Source organism: Tamandua tetradactyla, chromosome 6 (assembly GCF_023851605.1).
Source record: "Tamandua tetradactyla isolate mTamTet1 chromosome 6, mTamTet1.pri, whole genome shotgun sequence".
In the NCBI taxonomy this organism is placed as follows: Eukaryota; Metazoa; Chordata; class Mammalia; order Pilosa; family Myrmecophagidae; genus Tamandua; species Tamandua tetradactyla.
In genome coordinates this window covers 66,731,851-66,753,680 of record NC_135332.1, presented here as the reverse complement: position 1 = coordinate 66,753,680, position 21,830 = coordinate 66,731,851, and the positions used below count along the sequence as shown (strand labels likewise).

General features: G+C 39.8%; 1 protein-coding gene across 3 annotated transcripts in view; it reads right to left on the bottom strand.

Moving 5' to 3' along the window:
• ARHGAP44 (Rho GTPase activating protein 44) overlaps positions 1-21,830 on the bottom strand; it is a 207,445-nt gene that overhangs the window by 88,592 nt on the left and 97,023 nt on the right. For all 3 annotated transcript variants that reach the window (XM_077166048.1, XM_077166049.1, XM_077166050.1), the window contains exons 2-3: positions 8,719-8,758; positions 8,128-8,232 (exon numbers count right to left, since the gene is read on the bottom strand). In XM_077166048.1, the coding sequence (XP_077022163.1) occupies positions 8,128-8,232; positions 8,719-8,758 (145 nt within the window). The remainder of the gene's footprint in view (positions 1-8,127; positions 8,233-8,718; positions 8,759-21,830) is intronic.

The window sequence follows — 21,830 nt, the reverse complement described above, 5'->3', positions numbered from 1 at the left end:
TTTGCTCATTATAGTGAGCTTATATTAGTGAGACTGTAAAACATTTGTCCTTTCATTTTTGGCTCATTTCACTCAACATAATGTCCTCAAGGTTTATTCACCTAGTAGCATGCCTCGTAACTTCATTCCTTCCTGCAGCCATTCAATATTCCATAGCATATCTATATCACAGTTTACTGTTCTGTTCATCAGTTAATGGACCTTTAGGCCACCTCCATCCATTGCAAATCGTGAATACTGTCACCATAAACACCAGTGCGCAAATGTCTATTCATGGCTCTGATTTCAGTTCTTCCAGGGATTTTTCTAATAATGGGGTTGTAGGATCATATGGCAGCCTGTACTTAGCCTCCTGTAGAATCACCACACTGCCCTCCAGAGGGGTTTTGCCATTCTACTTCCCAACCAACAGTGAATAGATACATCTCTCTCGCCACATCTTCGCCAGCATTTACATTTTCCTGTTTATTTTTTAAGTTTTATTCACATACTGTGCAATCCATCCTAAGTGTACAATCAATGGCTCCCAGTAAAATCACAATTATTCATTCATTACTACAATCTATATGAGGACATTTCCATTTCTAACACAAAGAAAGAAGAGATGGGCAAAAAAGGAAGAAACACAACAACAAGAATCCCACACCCCTCCCTTATATTCTCCTTATTGGACTTTAGCTTTGCTATATTGCCTTTGTTACAACTAATGAAAGAATATTACAATGTTACTGTTAACTACAGATCCTAGTTTGCGTTCACTGTATTTTTCCATATACCATTCCATTTTTAACACCTTTCAACAGTGACATACATTTATTCTCCCTCATGTAAAAACTTCCTTATATTTGTACATTTAATCACCATCATTGTCCACTCTAGGTTTTGCTAAGTTATACAGTCCCAGTTCTTAACCTCTGTATTTCCTTCTGGAAAGATGCCCCTAGCCCTCCACTTTCAACTGAACTCACAACCAAAACTCAGCTTTTTTCAGTACTTACAATATTGTGCTATCATCACACAGTATTGTGCTATCCGTTTCTGAATCTTTACAACAAATCCTGTTAAACACTCTGTACTTTTTTCAGTATCAAATGCCCAATCTCTACCCTCTTTCCATCTCCTGAAAATCTGTGTTCTCAAGTTTAACACTCAGAGTTTGCTCAGTAAAGCTGGTTCATATTAGGGAGACCATACAGCATTTGTCCTTTTGTTTCTGGCTAATTTTGCTCAACATAATGTCACCAAGGTTCATCCATATTGTTCCATATGTCATGACTTTATTCCTTCTTAGGGCTGCGTAATACTCTATCATATATATATTCCACAGGTTATCCACTCATCTGATGAACTTGTTTTTATTTTTCGACAAACTTATGAATGAAAGGAAGGGGAATACAGGATACCCCAGGGTTTGGATGTGGTTAATCTGTGTCTGAGATGGTTTGGTTGCGAGTTCAGTTGAAAGTGGAAGGCTAGGGGCATCTTTCCAGAAGGAAATAGAGAGGTTAAAAACTTTCTCTAAAAGTTAAAGGCTAAAGGTCTCATTCCAATATATGCTTTTGTTCCCAACACACCACAATCGGTGTCCTGCATCTTCAAAAACTAGTGTCATCTCTCCTCTAATTCAGAGCTCCAGCAACTAGCTCTTCTGGGGCTCACCCCCAGATTTGTTGCTCAGTGCTGAGTAGTTCTCAATGGCCACCCAACTGTGAGAGCAATAATAACAATAGCTGCTCACATTTATTTAATAGCTATTTGTGCTAAGTGTTTTCTGCTAGGCATTCATATGCATACCTCATTAAACTCTCAAAACAACCCTACTGGGTAGGGAATCATTATTGTATTGCCATTTTCCAAACGAAGACATCAAGGCTTACAGAGAGAATTAACAAGGCTGCACATAATAAGAAGCAGTAGAGTTGGGTGTAAGCTTTGGTAATCATATTCCAGACCTTAAAACATGGACCATCATGCTAACTTGCTTCTGCACAGAATAGGAAGGATTGGATTGGCTTGCTGGTGTATGAGGCAGGACCCATGCTTAAAATCCTCATGGAACACCCATTCATGTTACAGATCTATGTTGAGCACTGCCTACCATGTAGCAGGCCGTGTTAAGCACTGAGAAACAGCAGTGATGGAGAAACAAGATACCTGCTATTATGTAAGTTGCATATCAGCGATAGGGAGTAGACTAGTAAGGCAATGATTGATCATGATGATTTTAGATAATAATACATGCTATGAAGAAAATAAAACATGGCGATGGGGTTGGGTAGGAGCAAGCACAGGGGTATTCAGGGAAAGTCTCACTGAGACGATGTCTTAGTTTGCCATGGCTGCTATAACAAATACCACCAACCACTGGACTTCAACCGCAGGAATTTACTGGCTCACAGTTTGGATGTGATAAACACACAGCAAGGCTATGCTTTTTCCAAAGTCAGTAGCACTCTGCTGGTGGCTTGCCTGTGATCCATCACTCAGTCTCTGCCTCTGCCACAAGGCCATCTGTCTCTTTCTATCTCCTCCTCACTCCTACTCCTGTATCCAAATTTCCTCTGCTTATAAAGGCTCCAGTCACAATGAATTAAGGCCCACCCTGACTCAGTCTGGTCTCATCTTAGTAGGATCTTCAAAGATCCCATTTACAAAGGAATTGACACCCACAAGACAGGGACTAGGATTCAAACGTGACATTGAGAGAGACATGATTTAATCTATAAGCGAAGGTGGCATCTGAGCTGAGACCCAAACAATGAGACATTGCTGGTCATTCAATGCTGGGTAAGAACATTCCACATGGAGGGCAGAGCAAATACAAAGGCCCTGAGGCAGGTATGAGCCCAGCGTGTTGAGTAAGATAAAGTCATTGTAGCTGAAAGATGATGGCCAAGGGGATTGGGGATCAGTAGCTGAGTTCAGAGAAGCAGGCAGAAAACATCAGGGTCCATGGCTCAAAGGTAAAAAGTTTGAATTTTATTCTACGATGGGAAGGTCAGGGTTGAGAGTGGAAGACCTGATAGAAATTGTGTTCAGGCAAGGGATGACAGTGGTTTGGATCCAGGTAATAGAGGCTGAAGTGAATGTATGGTCTTTGGAGCAGAATGTAACTGAAAGATTGGAAGTGGGAAAAGACAAATAAAAGATGGTTTAGATTTGAGCAAATGGGTGGACCAACAGTACCACTCTCTCTATTTCTCTACTTTCTTGGCTAGATCCTCCCCCTGGTAGAGCTTCATATGCAGGGTCCCTGGGGTTCTTCCTGTGCCCCCATGTCCTCTCACTGTGCATTCCCTCCCTCAGTAGTCTCATCAACACTCAAGATTCAGTAGTGTTCACAGTTTGGAGGTGATAAACTCACAGCAAGGCTATGTTTTTTCCAAAGTCTGTAGCATTCTGCTGGCCATAGACCATAGACCATGAACCCCCCTTCCCATCTCCATTCAATTACCAATTGTTCTAGTTTGCTATATGCCAGAATGCAATATTCCAGAAACAAAATGGCTTTTAAAAAGGGGGAGTTTAATGAGTTGCTAGTTTACAGTACGTTCTAAGGCTGAGAAAATGTCCCTATTAAAACAAGTCTATAGAAATGTCCAACCAAAGGCATCCATCCATGGAAAGATACCTTGGCTCAAGAAGGCCGATGAAGTTCAGGGTTTCTCTCTCAAGTGAGGAGGCACATGGTGAACACAGTCACAGTTTCTCTCTCGGTTGGAAGGGCACATGGTGAGCAAGGTATCATCTGCTAGCTTTCTCTCCTGGCTTCCTTTTTCATGAAGCTCCCTGGGAGGCGTTTTCCTTCTTCATCTCCAAAGGTCACTGGCTGGTGGACTCTGCTTCTCGTGGCTATGTCGTTCTGCTCTGCTCTCTCTGAATCTCTCATTCTCCAAAATGTTTATAGGACTCCAGTAAACCATTCAAGATCCACCTAAATGGGTGGAGACACATCTCCCCTAATCCATCTTAACAACCACTCTCGATTGGGTTACATCTCCAGGGAGATGATCTAACTACAGATTCAAACATACAGTATTGAATAGGGATTATTCTGCCTTTACAAAATGGGATTTTGATTAAAACATGGCTTTTCTAGGGTCCATACATCCTTTCAAACCAGTACACCCATCTTGGATACCATTCCTCCAATAGCCACCAAACCTGCCATTTTCTTTCCATCCTGACTGTCCCCATCAAGTCTCACCAATACTTGTCTCCAACATTCATTTAACTGGCCTCTCACTGCCACCACTGCCTCCAAGTCTCTCATCCAACCTTCATACAACACCCTACAAATCGAATCCTGTTACTCCACCTGATTAAACCCTCAGCTTCCCATGGGGATCAAGTCCAGATCTTTACCATAGCCAAAAGATGCAATCCAGCTCCTGCAGTCTTCTCTCATCATTCTGGCCACCTCTGTGTTACTTGGAAATGCCAAGCTCCTTTCCCGCATCCAGGAATTCTGGAGCAAGAAGGATGGTACCCCTACCAGTGGCACCTGCCTTCTGTCTATGCTGAAAGTCACCTCCTCAGCAAAGCCTCTAGTAAGCTAGTCTGTAGCACTAGAGACTAGTTAATAAGCTGAGCAGTTAATAAGCTATCTGTGTAATGCCTACTTCCTGCTAGACCGTACATTTCCAGATGACAGGGCTCCCGCTACGTTGTTTGAGCTCTCGTGCCTTGCACAGCAGACATAGTGCTTTCCAGGTATTTGCTGAAGAAGGCGGAGAAACACTTTCACTAAACAGCTTATTTGTCAAACACGACTTCCTGATGAGAAAAGATGTGAAAAAACAAACACATTTGATTGGGAGTCATAATCGGCATAGAAACCTATGAGCCAACCAGCAATTAACCTGGGCTAAAAAAGGCAGTGGGAACACAATTCACATCCTGTCCACTCTCCACCCCACAATATACACACTTGGTCAGACAGACAGACACTAGATGGACTCAGCACCCAGGAAATAACATTACACAATAATGTGACAAGAAAACACTTTTCTCCAAAGCCCCAAATGGTAGGTTTTCAGGGCTGAACCTTTAAAGGTTCATGTTAAAAATAAAAGTGTGTTGTGAGCCGTCATCAAACAGCTAAAGAGATAATGAGCTTGTTAAGAGACATGACAAAAAAGCAACAACTTACATGAGTTCAATTTTAAAATGCAGAATATCTGAAAGTCCCTTCTGATCCCGAAATTTCAGGACTAAAGTCCAGAAGCATCTATACCCAACATGCTCCCTTCAGCTGATCTGTTCCTCAACCCCCATCTTAACATGCTATCTCCCTTGTCCATTTCCCCCACCCCACATTTTCCTGCTACCCTTTATTAACTTTAGTTCTTCCATCCCTTTGTATCCCTCTGATTTTTCACTCATTCATCAGATCTCCATACAATCTCTACTCGATCATCTCAAAGAACTGGGCACCTATTTCACTATTTGAGGCTGAATCACTAAGTGTTATTGTATTCCCTATTAAATCTCTTTTTACCCTACTTAAAAAAAAAAAACAAACTGAAAAACTTGAGTTCAGGCCTGGGAAATTTATCTTCTGCAGGTCTGTGATTCTTAAAGAAACATTTTCAAAGGTTATTCAACTTTATGTTCAGCCAGGCCCAACTTTTCATAGTTATATGAAAAGAAAAGACCAACCCCTGTATGAAACCATTGATAAAATTAAGCACTTGAAATTCATGCAGTAAAACTACTGACATATAGGTGGGTGGGTACCTAATTCCACTGAAATCTTCTTCCAGGTCAATGAATCAGGTGCCAGCTCAGTGTTAATGACCACACCTGTATGGCTGTAGCAGGTGGCATCTCTCAACAGCTGGTGCACGTCTTCCTTACTAATGGAAGCCAGCTGTGTATATCCCAACAGATGACTCATGCCCAGTCATAGCAATCTCACTTCTCTTTGACACATATTTACCTTCTTGACCTCCCTTGCAGCTAGGGAGACACAAAATAAATTCTTCTGGCAAAGATTTTTCTTCCTTGTTAAAAGGAGAAAAGCATGGGGAGAGAGAGAGCTTTGACTCTCCCCACCCTTACACTTCCTGCCTTATATAAAGATGTGATGTCTGGAGTTGTGGCAGCCATCTTGGGACCATAAGGTACAGCCCAGAGCATCCCAGCTGCTGGTGTAAACACGGGACCAGCTATTCCAGACATTTTGGTGGAGTGAGAAAATTAGTATCTATTTTGCTGAAGTCACCATTAATCAAAGAGCCAAATGCCTTCTAACTGCTATAAGACGCAAAACTCTCAATCCAACTAAAAACTCACAATTATATCTTATCCCAGAAAAATAATCCCAGGACTAATCCATCTACTACAACACCATAGGTTGCCTTCAAGGTTCTGGTGTTAACAATCAGATGCTGTTCTTAATCCCAAAGACAGTGCTTCATGGAACAAAAGAATTGAGGTGGGTCTTTGGCAGACCTGGCCCCAAGTCTGCAACTGGAATAGCTCCTGAAGTCTTAAGTTAGATGCTTGGTTTGATAAAGGATTTGATATGCAAAGCAGTTTTGCAAACTATCCCCTTTAGACTGTATGGATTCCCCTTCTTAAAATCCCTGATATGTATAGAATTATTTCTATAAATATTTTCCCATGCCATGAAAATCATATCTCTAACACAATCAGATCAACTGGGTCTGTGGAATTTACAATTAAGAGCATTATAATTTTATTATAGTTCATAAATTATTTTACATATGCTTCATATAAATAAAATCTATAATGAACCCATGTATATTTTTTGTATATATATATATATATATATATATATATATATATATATATATATATATATGTATGTATGTATTTTTTTTTTTTTGAGAAGTGGGGCAGTTGTTAAACATTTACCAGCACACAGCTAGACATACAACCTTAACAGTAGAAAAGGGAGTGAGGGAAACTTTCAAAAATTATTTGGTGTTTGTTTTATAAGATTAAATGTGTGGGCGGGCCACTGTGACTCAGCAGGCAGAGTTCCCATCTGCCATGCCAGAGACCCGGGTTTGTTTCCTGGTACCTGCCCATGCTAACAAAATAAAAGATTAAATACGTGTGTGTGTGTGGGGGGGGGGAATGAATGGTGAATGATAAGAAAGGGAACACTAAGGCTGGGAAGAGCAAATGGAATAAATGGTAGAGCAGGCAGAGCGCGTTATTGCATAAAGCATGAGCTGGGATGAAGAGACATCTGGATGAGTCGAAGAACCAGGACAGGTTCCAGCACAGCCAACAGAGATGGGGCTAATGTGAGCACAGGGAGCAACGAGCTCACAGCAAGCAAGACTCAGTGATAGCCTGGGCCTCAGTGGCTCCATGGCAGAGTTCTCGCCTGCCACGCTGCAGACCTGGGTTCAATTCCTGGTGCCTGCCCATGTTTAAAAAAAAAAAAGACTTCGACGATGACTCCAGGTCAAAAGACACCAACCAGACACCAAGCATGTGGACTGTAAATTCAAGGAAAAGAGGGGGCAAACCTCCTCGATTTCATATCACCTATTATAAGGTCAAGTGAACGCCTAAGAATATTGTTTCAAACTTTGATGGACTTGAAAGGGATGAGGGTCAAGAGGAAAGTGAGTCTGTAAAGACTGTTTACACCAAGGAATGGCGAGTGGAACCTCATTATACAATGTTTGTGATTACTAATGTAAGTTATATAAACAGCATAACAATACGTTTTTCAGCAGGACTCATTACAGCAAAACCCACTTTCAAGGGTCTTTATAAGTCATTTGAAACCTCTAAAGCCGCAGCCTAATTTTCTTCCATGAAGTTTTAAGATTCTATTGAGGCAAATGGCAACTGCGAATGAATTGATGCCAGGGTAAGATGTCCATCAAGGAGGAAGCTTCCCTAGAGGTGGGATTTCAAGCATGGCCCGCTCTCCTCCCAGCCGCCCCACTGGTGAGGCAGGGGATGCCTCAGGCAGGGCCTAGGAGCCAGAAGAGGTGGGAGGGACCGACCACAGCAGAAGCACGTAGCAAGGGCTGCCTGGCTGATTCTCAGGTAGCCACATCAAGCAGAGCACCCAGGGTGGGAGCTCTGTCCACGGCAGACAAGTTTGAACCTGCCCATGGCTCGCAAGGCACTTACTGAGCGCTTGTCAGCTTCGGCCCCTTGCTGGCCCTGGAGACATGTGGTCAGCTTCTTGTGGGTGCTGTGGGAAACCTGCTTCACCAGCTCCAGACGCTTCTCCACCTGCAGACAGAACATGGGTGGGATCAAAGGACCAAGAGCAAGGTGAGGAGAAGGAGGTCAGAGCCTCCGACTTGTGTTTCCCGGAGACAAGGCACGCTGGGAAGACAACATCTCAAGCTGGAGAAGTGATGAGGAATGCCCGCAGACAAGGTCATTGTCTTGTCTTCTCCTGCTCCCCATCTACCGAAGTTGACTTTAATCTCCGGATAAAAATCTGCTGCTATTCAAAACGAAGTGTAGGGCGGTTCAGTGGTGGAATGCTCGCTTGTTATGCGGGAGACCAGGTTCGATTCCCAGCCTGTGTACCACCACCACCCCACCCCGCCACCCCAAGAAAGCAATGTAGTGTGGTAAAGGATAAAAAGTTGTGTCTCTGAATAGCTGTATGAGGAGCAGTTCAAGCAGTGTAGATAGCACGAGGAGTGGCGTAGTTTCGAAAGGGAAAATATCTTTGGCATCTATGAGCTAAAGGACCGACAGGCTTACCTGAAGAAGGTCTTCACTCAGAACTTCAGTCTTTTCTGCCCTAAAGGGAAAATTGAGAGACACATCAGGGTGAAAACTAAAAAAAAACTGCCTCCTAACAAGTACTACCCACTCTCTTCATTGGTAGCAAGAGGAGAGACACAGGCATTAGCAGCAGGGATTTCTAACAGGAGAATAAACAGAGGATGCTGGAATTTGCCAGGAAACTTAAATGACCAGCATGCCAGAAAATCTGGCAAACAAGACCCTCTGAAGGATCTCCCACTGCAGATTAGAACCTGAACCAATAGTGATGAACACAGGTTCCAGACACAGATGCAGGCTCCCTCGCTCACTTTCCTTGGTCTCTCCCAAGCAAATATGCAAAAGTAGCAGAAATCTGAGCAGGAATAAATAAAGAGCAAATATGGAGGGAGTATTGCGTCCCGGTGACAAATGCATACACCATCTACAAAATCTGACAATCAAGTAATAGGCAATCGGGGCCCAGAACCTAGGATATCCACACTCACGTTCTCTCTCACTCTCACTTTCTCTCTCGCCCTCTCACTCACACTCTCACTTTCTCTCTCGCCCTCTCACTCTTTCATGTTCTCTCGCTTCTGCTTTCACTTTCTTTCACTCTCAGTCACTTTCTCTTTCTCTTTCTTTCTCTCTCTTGCACCAACACTAGCACACTTACACACACCAGTCACAACTGTACCTGAAAACAAATCAGCAAGCCAGACAGAACAGACAAAGAAGACACAACGTCTACAGAGCCAGGATGATTTTAATTATTGGAATTATCAAAGTCCAGTGAATGCATGTATGAACTATTTAAGAACAAATGATACATTTAAAAAAATAACAACTTGAGAAGGGGAAGGAAAACGTTCCAAACAGTGGTTCCAGTGTACAGTGACCAGAGAGGGACTTCTATTGTATAGGGCAGACCTGGATGAAAAAGCAAAGAAATTATGACTGAGAGGACTGGGTGAGTTTACGCGGTCATGACAGCACCTGGGGTGGACCGTGACACACAGGCAGGCGTGCGTGCTAAGGGAGTGGCACGCTCCTGCACTCCCACCTCGGCAGCCAGCTTGGGAGATCTTCCCTCTCAGCTCCACAGCTGGGAGCTTCTGTGGGGAGCCCAGAAGCCAGCAGGTTTACCTGTGCATAGTCCTTGCTGCCAGGGCACAGAGCCTACACCCACCCCTGGGGCATGCATATGTAGGCACCTGGTTTTGGGGTAGACTGGAGGGCCCCCCCCTCAGGAGGGAGGATGAAGTGGAGAAGAGTGGCTGGTGAATGAGATACTCTGAGTCCTGCTACCTCTATCCTTTCTCCATGGAGACTCAGACCACTCACAGCAGGCATGGACAGAAGGTAGAAGGTGGGGAGAAGGGAAAGACCACACTGCAGCACCAGTGCTCCCAGGCTGGCTGTGCACAGGGGAAGGAGAAATCTCACTTTCACAGCCTAAAGTCATTCCATAAAGAGCCTGGCGACCACCAGACCCATCGTGTCCACGAGTGGATTCTCTGCCAAGGCGTACACTACCACCCCAACCCCCAAGGTTGGTGGCTTTCAGAATGCATGGAGACCTGCAGCCTTGGCTGGCCTTGCACCGGGCTGGGTCCTAGCACACCTAGCCGACACAGTTTGGAGAGGCAGGCCTGAGGGGAAGAGGTGGCACAAGGGCACCATCTTCTGGGAAGACACGGAAAATGCAGTCTGGCCAAGTACCTTTCAGTCTACCTTTTAAAAGATCTTCAATTAGAGTTGCACCTCCCACATGAGGTCCCCGTCTTGTTTTGGTGGGGAATCACCAACAAACCAAGTGCAAAAGGAGACCTTCAACACAAACCCAAACAACGACAAAATCTTGGATGAGCAAGGGAAATCAACTTTCATAATAACCTTATAAAGATAATCAAATGCACCAAAGTCAATAGCAAAAGTCAACAAAGCACATGATCATGCAAGAAAATGTGGCCCAACCACATGACCAAATTAAAACACTGGAAAAGACACAGAATTTGGGATAACTAACCAAGGATGCTCATACAGATCTCCTAAATAACGTCAATGGGTTGGCTAAAGGCATAAAGGATATCAAGACACTACAAGAGCATGAAAAAGAACTTGAGAGAATAAGTAGAAAAACACCAGATATCACAGAGATGAAAGATACTGTAGACCAAAGAAAAGATTTACTAGAGACACACAACAGCAGATTTGAAGAGGCCAAAGAAAGGATAAGTGAACCAGAGGATAAGACAAGTGAATCTAAAAACACAAAAGAACAAATGGTAAAAAAGATGGAAACATTTGAATTGGATCTCAGGGAAACGATGGACAACATGAAGTACACAAATAAAAGAACGGCTGGTGTCCCGGAAGGAGAAGAGTAAAAGGCAGGGAAGATTATTTGAGGAGATAATTGAAGACAACCGTCCAACCCTTACAAAATACATAAATATGCAAATCAAAGCCCGATGAACTCCGAATAGAATAAATACAAACAGACCCACCCCAATACGCGTACAAAACAGATCGTTAAATGCTGAAGGGAAGTAGGAAGTCCTGAAAACAGCAACAGAAAAGTGACTCACCACACACAAGGGAAGCCACATAAGGCTAAGCTTAGACGACTCAACAGGCACCATGACGGTGAGAAGGCAATGGTATGATATATTTGAGATTCTGAAAATATAAAAATTTCCAGCCAAGAATTTTTTTTCAGCAAAGTTGTTCTTCAGAAGGGAGGGAATGGGCAGGCCACGGTGGCTCAGCAGGCAGAGTTCTCACCTGCTATGTTGGAGACCTGGGTTCGATTCCCGGTGCCTGTTCATGCAAAGAAAAAAAAGTGAGGGAGAGATTAAAATTTTCAGACAGACAAATACTGAGAGAATTGGAAGAAATACTAAAGGGAGTTCTGTCGGCTGAAAAAAAAAAGACAGAAGAGAGCTCTGGAAGAGGGCACAGAATTGAAGAGCATTTAGTAAGGGCAATGTAAAGGATAAAAAGAGAGTGAGGGAAAAAAAAAATAGATCTGACAAAAACCAAAAGATAAGATGCAGACTCAAGAACTATCCTTACAGTAATAACATTGATGTTAACAGATTAAACTCACCAATTAAAAGACACAAATTGGTGGAATGGATGAAAATAAATGATTCATCTACATGCTGTTTACAAGAGACCCATCTTAGGCCCAAGGATACAAATAGATTGAAAGTAAAAGAATGAAAAAAGATATTCCATGCAAGCTGTAACCACAAGAAAGCAGGAGTAGCTATACTAATATCAGATAAAATAGACTTTAAATGCAAAGATTTTATAAGAGACAGGGAAGTACATTACATAATATAAGGAACAATTCATCCAGAAGAAATAGCAATAATAAATGTTTATGCACCCAACCAAGGACCTCCAAAGTATATGAGGCAAACACTGACAAAACTGGAGGGAGAAACAGATGATTCAACAATAGTGGATTCAATAAACCACTCTCTTCTATAGATAGAACAACCAAACAGAGGATCAGTAAGGAAACAGACAGTCTAAACAATGTGATAAATGAATTAGAGCTAACAAACATATAGATTGGTACACACCAAACTACGAGAATATACGTTCTTCTCTAGTGCACATAGAACATTCTCCAGGATGGATCATATGCTAGGGCACAAAATAGGTCTTAATAAATTAAAAAAGATGGAAATTATTCAAAACACATTCTCTGATAATAATAGAATGAAGGTGGAAATCAATAACCACCAAAGAACCAGAATTTACACAAATAAATGGAGATTAAGTAAGCACTTTTAAACAATCAGTGAGTCAAGGAAGATGTTGCAAGATAAATCAGTAAATATCTGGTGACAAATGAAAATGAGAAAACAACACACTAGAACTTATGGTTCTCTACAAAGGCAGTGCTGAGAGGGAAATGTATTACCCTAAATGACTACATTAAAATAGAAGAGCAAAAATTGAGGACCTAACTGCTTACCTGAAAGAAGTAGAGAAAGAACAGCAAATTAACCTCAAAACAAAGAAGAAGATAAATAACAAAGATTAAAGCAGAAATAAATGAATTGAAGAACAACAACAAAAAAAACCACACAAAGAATGAACAAAATCAAAAGTTGGTTCTTTGAGAAAATCAATAAAATCAATGGATCCTTAGCCAGCTGACAAAGAAAAGGAGAGAGAGGATACAAATAAATTAAATCAGAAATGAAAGAAGGGGTCATTTCTATGGATCCCAAAGAAATTTTTTAAAAAATCATAAGAAGATACTATGAGCAATTATACGCCAATAACCTAGATAACTGTGATGTGTTAGTTAGATTCAGTTGTCAACTTGGCCAGGTGAGCATACCTAGTCCTGTTGCTGCAGACATAAACCAATGGTACGTGAACCTTGGTACGTGAACCTCATCTGTTGCCAATTACATCTGCAGTCAGCTAGGAGGCGTGTCTGCTGTAATGAGTGACGTTTGACTTAATTGGCTGGTGCTTAAATGAGAGATTGCAACGTAGCGCTGCTAAGCAGCTCGGCATTCCTCATCTCAGCACTTGCAGCTCAGCCCAGGCCTTTGGAGAAGTCACCCCGGGGAAAGTTGTTGGAACCCAGGGGCCTGGAGAGAAGACCAGCAGAGACCATCCTGTGCCTTCCACGTAAGAAAAGAGCCTCAGTGGAAAGTTAGCTGCCTTTCCTCTGAAGAACCAACAAAATAAATCCCCTTTTATTAAAAGCCAATCCGTCTCTGGTGTGTTGCATTCCGGCAGCTAGCAAACTAGAACATGTGATAAAATGGACAATTTCCTAGAAACACACAAAACCTATAGTGACTCAAGAAGAATTAGAAGACTTCAGCAAATCAATCACAAGTAAAGAGATTCAATCACTCAACAAAAACCTTCATACAAAAAAAAGCCCTGGGGCCAAATGGCTTTACAGGGGAATTTTACCAAACATTCCAAAATATCTAATATCATTCCTGCTCAAACTCTTCCAAAAAATTAAGGAAAAAGGAACATTACCATCAGCTTATGGAGCTAACATAACTTTAATATCAAACCAGATAAAGACACTAAAAGAGAGGAAAATTTCATGTCATAATCTCCCTAATGAATATAGATGAAAACTTAAAAAAATAAAATAAAATGAAAAAACATGCAAATTAAATCCAATGACACGTTACAAGATTATACACCATGACCAAATGTGGTGTATTCCAGGCATGTAAGTGTGGTTCAACAAAGAAAATCAATGCAACACAACATACTAACAAATCAAAAGGGAAAAATCACATGTTCATTTTGACTGACACTGAAAAAGCATCTGACAAAATCTGGCATACTTTTCTGATAAAAACACCTCAAAAGGTAGAAGTCAAAGGAAGTTTCCTTAACATGATAAAGGGCATATATGAAAAACCCATAGCCAGCATCATACTCAGTGGTGAGATGGAAAGCCTTTCCGCTGAGATCAGGAATGAGACAAGGATGCCCACTGTCACCACTATTATTCCACATGGTGCTAGAAGTTTCAGCTAGAGCAATCAGGCAGGAAAAAGTAATAAAAGGCATCTAAACAAAAAAGGAAGTAGTAAAAAAACTTTCATTATTTATAGATGACATAATCCTATACTTGGAAAATCCTAAGAAATCTACAACCAAGCTTCTTGAACTAATAAACAAATTCAGCACAGTGGCAGGATACAAGATTAACATGCAAAAGTCAGTCATGTTTCTATACAAACGTAAAGACCTAACTGAGGAGACAATTAAGAAAAAAATTTTATTCACAATAGCAACTAAAGGAATCAAGTATCTTAAACCTAAACAGGGCTGAAAAGGTTTTGTATAAAGAAAACTCAAAATTTTGGTAAAGGAAATCAAAGAAGACCTAAATACGTGGAAGGATATTCTGTGTTCATAGATAGGAAGGTTAAATGTCATTAAGATGTCAATTCTACCCAAAATGATTTACAGATTCAATACAATGCTAATCAAAATTCCAACAATCTATTTTGAAGACTTAGAAAAGCTATTTATCAAATTTATCTGGAAGGGAAAGGAGCCCTGAATAACCAAAATCATCTTACTACAATGAGGAGGGCACAGAATTGAACAGTACCAGCAAGAGTAACTTAAAGGATAAAAAGAGAAAGAGGGAGAAGAATATATAGATCTGACAAATAAAATCCAAAAGATGGTGTATTCAAGAAATGCCTTTTTCAAGAAATTCAGTCAAAGATACTTGATTCCTTTAGTTGCTATTGTGAATAAAATTTTTTTCTTAATTGTCTCCTCAGTTAGGTCTTTATATTTGTATAGAAACATGACTGACTTTTGCATGTTAATCTTGTATCCTGCCACTGTGCTGAATTTGTTTATTAGTTCAATAACCTTGAATGTTAACGGATTAAACTTACCAACTAATAGATACAGACTGGCAGAATGGCTGAGAAGCAGAAAAGTAAACTGTGGCGAATACATATGATGGAATCTTGTGCCATTGCATAAAGGAATGACGTTGTAAGGCATGCAGTGAGGTAAATGAACCATGAGGGTGTTACGTAGGGCAAAATAAGACAGAAACAAAAGAACAAATATTGTATGGTCTCTTTTTAGAAAACACGTATAAGAAAATTGGGGCCTACACTGTAGACTCTTCCAGTAGTCACATTTATTCCTGAGCTTGAAGTGTTATTTCTAAATTCTGAGATGCTATGCTGTATGTTTATAACCTAGTATTTTCTTGGAACTTTGGATACTATGCGACACCTAAGAGCTTAATTTCTGTAGCTCTGAAAGTCAGGATGGCTACATACAGCAACTGTTAAACAAGCCTAAAAACACAGCAGCCTTCAATTAGAGAATAAGAACAAAGCAGCAATCTTACCCCCCAGTCATAGAGGTATCAGTGGAGACCCACTAGAGAGCCAGGACTCCCATCTCTACCCAGCAGTAATGAGGAGTCCGCATCCCTTGGGGGGCATCAACAAAGGCTCCAAATGGCAGTAATGGAGCAGCACCACCCTCTTACCTGACTAGAGTGATGTCAGAAAAAGCTATCAAAAAGACAAGGTTTAAATAAGATTAATACTATCATATATAATGCCCATAATGTCTAGGTTTCAATAAAATAATCACTCATAATACCAACATCTAGGAAAAATCTCACACTAAACGAAAAAATAGTCAATTTTCCCAGCGCATGCACTTCTTCTCTCCCCCCCCAAAAAAAACAAACAAGAAAACAAAGAAAGAAAAACAAACAACAAATTCAGCAAACGTTGCTGCAATAACGGGATACTCACAAGGAAAAAGAATGAAATGTGACCAGGCACATAACATACACACACAAAAAAAATACAATCAATAGATGCAACAACAAGATGACAGAAATGTTAGAATTACCTGAAAAAGATCTTGGGGCAGTCATCATAAAAATGATTCAATGGGCAATTATGAGCATATTTGAAACATATGAAAAATAAAGTATCAGAAAAGGAAGCTGTAAAGAAGAGGCAAATAGAAATTTTAGAGATGAAAGTACAATAATATAAGTAACTCGGTGGATGGGCTTAACAGCACAGTGGAGGTAACAGAGGAAAGAATCAGCGAATGAGAAAAAAATAACAACAGAAATAACCTAATCTGAACAACAAGGAGAAAGGAGACACAACAACTAAACAAACCAACAACCAAAACAAAGCCTCCAAACAAACAAAGATAGAGCATTGCTGTCATCAGAGTCCCAGGAGAAGAGCAAAAGTAGGTAGGGTAGGAGAAGTACTCAAAGAAATAATGATTGTAACCTTCCCAAATTTGGCAAAAGACATAAACCTACATATTCAAGAAGCTGAGCAAACCCTGGAGAGTTTAAACACAAAGAAACCATCACATACACACATTACAGTCAAACCTCTGAAAATTAAAGTCAAAGAGAATCTTGAAAGCACTGAGACAGAAACAATACCTTACCTACAGGGGAAAAACCATTTAAATGACAGCAGATTTCTCATCAGAAACCACAGAGTCCAAAATAAAGTGGCCCACCATTTTTCAAGTGCTGGGAGAAAGGAACCATCAACCTAAAAGCCTTCTGTAAAGAAAGGGAAATCAAGACATTTTCAGACAAAGGAAAACTAATTGAACCTGTCACTAGGAGGCCTGCCCTAAAAGAATTGCTCAAGGCAGTTCCATAAGCAGGTAAAACAAAAACCAAAAAATAAAATAAAAATAAGAAGAACCCTGGGACATCAGAAGAGAAGAAAGAACCCAGAGAACAAAAATAGGGTAAACACAGAGTTTCTCTCTCAAGTTTCAGAAATTATGTTTGACAGTTGAAGAAACAATTTTAACATTGTCTAATGTGGTTCTAAATGCATGTAGAGGAAATATTTAATAGTTTTAATGGGAGAGGGTGAAGAAACATCAAGGGCAGGAAGGTTTCTACATTTTACTCATATGATGAAACAATGACACCAGCAGACTGTGTTAAATAATATTTATATAATGTAATATATATAAACAGAGCAGCTACCAAAAAAGTCATAAAAAGAGATATGCTCAAAAATACTGCAGACATATCAAAATGGAATTCTCATCCTATGGATTAATCTAATCCATAGCAAGGTTAGGAAAAGAAGACAGGAAAATAAACAGAGAGTTCACAAAGAACACAAAAAAATAAAACGGCAGATTAAACTGTAACAAATCCATAATTATATGAAATATAAAAGGTCTAGATACACCAATTAAAAGAAAGAAATGGGTAGAGTAGATTTGAAAAAAAAAAAAAACATGCTGGGCAGGCCATGGTGGCTCAGCAGGCAGAGTTCTCGCCTGACATGCCTGACACCCAGGTTCAATTTCCAGTGCCTGCCCACACAAGAAACAAAACAAAACCTGCTGTCCAAAAGAATCTCACTTCAAATATAATAAAATAGGTGCAACGAAGATAAAAGAAAGGGCACCATGCTGGAAATCCAGGTTCATTTCCTGATGCCTGTCCACGCAATAAATAAATAAATAAATAATAATAAAGAAAGGGGAAAGATGTCATGCAAACATTAATAAAAAAGAATGCGAGTGACTATTAATTTCAGGTAAAGCAGACTTCAGAACAAAGAAAATTACCAGAAAAGAGCACATAACATAATGACAAAAGGGTCATTACACCAAGAAGACATAGTAATGCTAGGTATATATGGACCAAACAACAAAGCTATAAACTATGTTAAGTAAAGAAGTAAAAGGAACAAAATAAATAAGTCCATAATTAAAGCTGGAGACATCCATAACCCTCTCTCAAAATTGACAGAACAAATAACTTTTTAGAGCGACAAGGACAGAGAAGGACACAACACCATCATCAGACAAGAGGATCTAATCAACATTTATACAACATTCTATCCAACAAGATACACATTCTTGTTCAGTTAACATGGAATGTATTTGAAGACAGACCACCTCCAGACCCATAAAACAAACCTCAATAAATTGGAAAGAACTGAACAGTTTACAGAGCTCTCCGCTCACAATGTAATCAAACCAGATATCAACAACAGAAAGAAAAGAAATTCTCCAAATGCTCAGAAGCGCAACAACACAAATCTAATAATCCGTAGATCAAAGAAAAAATTTCAAGGGAAATAAAAAATACACTGAGCTGAATAAAAATTAAAATAAAACATACCAAAATGTGTATGACATAGCTGAAGCAATGCTGAAAGGGAAATCTATAGCACCAAATGGTTACATTAGAAAAGAGTAACGGTCTCAAGTCAATAATCTAAACTTCTACTTCAAGACAGAAAAAGACAATATTAAACCAAAGCAAGGGAGGAAATCATCTAAAGAGAAGAGCAGAAATCAATGAATTCAACATAAAAAAATTATAGAAAAGGCAACAAAAAAGCCTGGTTCTTTGTAAAGACCAGTAAAATTGTCAAGACTGACAAGAAAAAAAAGGACGATACAAATTACTAATATTAGGAAATAAAAGAGATTATCACTATGGGCCCTAGAGATATCAAAAGGATGTCTTCAAAGAATGCTACACACATAAATTAGACAATTTAGAAGAAATGGCAAAATTCCTTGGAAAAAACATACAAACTATCTCAATACATCCGATATGAATGAATAAATAATTGAATAACCCTAGGTCTATTAAGAAAATTGAATTTGTAATTTAAAATCTCCCAAAGAAAGAAATCTCTAAATCCAAACAGTTTTACTGGAGAATTATAACAAACATTTAAATAAGAATTAACACCAATTCTATACAATCTCTTTCAGAAAACAGAAAAGGAGAGGACATTTCCAAATCATTTATATAACTAATATTATCTTGATTCTAAAACAAGACAATGAACAGTACAAAAAAGAAAATTACAGCCCAATATCCCTCATAAATATAAAGGCAAAAATCCTTAACAAAGTATTAATAAATAGAATTCAACATATATATAATTATTTACTGTGAACAACTGTGGCTTATTCCAGGGATATACAGTTGGTTCATTATTTGAAAATCAATCACAGTATATTTATTAATCTCCTAAAATTAATAAATGAGTTCAGCAAAGATAAATGACATATAAATATAGAAAAGCCAAATGGATTTCTATACACTAGCAATGAACACACAAATATTAAAATTTTAAAAATCCATTTACAATTGCTAAAAAAAATTAAATACGGGTGGTGTGATGGTGGCCCGGTGGCAGAATTTTCGCCTGCCATGCCAGAGAACCGGGTTTGATTCCCAGTGCCTGCCCATGCAAACTAAAGAAAAAATTAAATACTTAGGTATCAATCTATGAAAACATGTACATACATAACTTGGTGCTGAAAACTAAAATATGTTGATGAAAGAAATTAAAGAAGACCTAAATAGAGGAGACATACAGTATCTATGGGCTGAAAGAGTCAACAGAGTAAAGTTATCAATTGTCCCCAAATTGATCTATAGATTGAATGTAATTGGAATGAAAATTTTAGCACGATTTTTCTAGATATAGAAAAGCTGATTCTAAAATTGGCATGATAGTGCAATGGAACTAGAATAGCTAAAACTATTTTCAAAAAAGAAGAATAAAATTGGAAGACTCAAACTAGCCAATTTTAATACTTACTTGAAAACTGAAGTAATAAAGAGTATGGTATTGGCAAAAGGATAGAAAGCTAGACCAGTGGAACGGAATAAAGAACCCAGAAAGGATCTGGACAAATATGACCAAATGAATTCTGACAAAGGTACAAAGGCAATTCTGTGAAGAAAGGAGAGTCTTTTCTACAAACGCAACAATTGGATGTTGATATGCAAAAATATGAACTTGACTCACATTTCACAGCATATACAAAAAGTTAACTTATACTGAATCAGAGATTTAAGCATAAAACACTTAGAAGAAAGTAAAGGAGGAGTATCTGTGACTTTGGCTGACATAACAAGTTATTAGACATGCTGTTTAAGTGCATTATACACAAAAGAAAAAAACTGATACATTGGACTTTATCAAAAATAAAAGCTGTCGCTCTGCCAAAAAAAGAATGCAAAGAATGAAATGATAACTCATAGAATGAGAAAATATTTGCAAATCACATGTGTGATAAAAGAACTATATAAAGAATATATAAGGGAATCTCAAATCCAATAAGAAAATAACCCCATTAAAAAAATGGGCAAAAATCTAACAGAAGCTCCACCAGGGAAGATATATGAATGGCAAATAAGGAGAAGAAAAAGTATTCAACATCATTGTCCATTAAGGAAATGCAAATTAATGTCAAAATGAAGTATCACTATTAGAACAGCACAATGAACAAACAAATGAAAACTTGACAATATCAAGTTATGGAAAGAATGTGGAGTAATTATAGCTTGCACACCCTGCTGGGGGATGGAGATAATGGAAAACTGTACAGCCACAATTCCAAATAGCCTGGCATTTTTTAATAAGGTTGGACATATACTTGCCACATGACCCAGAAATCCTACTGCTAGGCATTTACTTTAGGGAAATGAATATTCGCACTCACCTAAACAAAAATAAATAAAAACACAATCTCTGAATGTTCACAGCAACTTTTATTTGTAACAGTCAAGATGTGGAAACAACCTAAACATCTTTCAGCAGGTAAATGGATAAACAAGCCACAGGACACCTTTACAATAGACTACCAGTCGGTTATAACAAACAACAGATCACTGATAAATGCTACAACCTAGACAGATGTAAAAATATTATGCTCCATGAAAGAACCCAGTCTCACAAGGATATATACGGAACGATTCCATTTATATGACATTCTAGAAAGCAAACTGGTAGGAATGGAAAACAGATCAGCGGGTAACAAGGCTTGGAAGGGTTTGACACCATGAAGGAATTTTTTGGAGGTGATGGAAATGATTGCTCTGCATCTTGAATGCAATGGTCGTTATACCAATCTATGCATGTTGCAAAATTCATAGAACTGTAGACCCCCAAAATTGTGTGTTACTTCATGCAATTTTTTTTAAAGTAAAAAAAAAAAGATTAAAATAGAACTGAAGACTTCCAGGAAGCTGGCGGAGTGGGGTGGATTAAGTTTACCTCTGCTCTGTGGGACAAGATAGGACTAGGGAGAGAAGGACGAGGATTGCTGTCCCAAGGGGGTGAGTGATCATAGGGGGCTTTCTGTAATTCATGGGGAGGAGAGAGGCAGGGGTGTTGGGGCAGGTGGATGATGTCCGGGGAGGTGCATATAGGAGGGAACCGACCTCCCCAGCTGCTGGCTGGGGAAACCTCCCCGAGTGGTTCCTTGGCCAGCGGCATCCAGAGGGAACACGGAGGTGTGCCTGGCCATCCATCATGAGCAGCTGGCCTGTTGGGGGTGGTGTGTGGCAGATTCACTAGGTACCGGGCACTGCAGGTCAGTTGCTCCCCCCGGGCACTGTTGTCCACTACCCTGTCCCACGCCAAGACCAGCCATCCCCCTACCACGGGCCAGGAGCCACCCCTCCCCCACCATGCACACCACCTTCAACCAGGCCACCGCAGTTAGGCCTGAGGGAGGAGGTGCCTCAGAAGCGCTACCTGCTGGCAAGAAGCAGT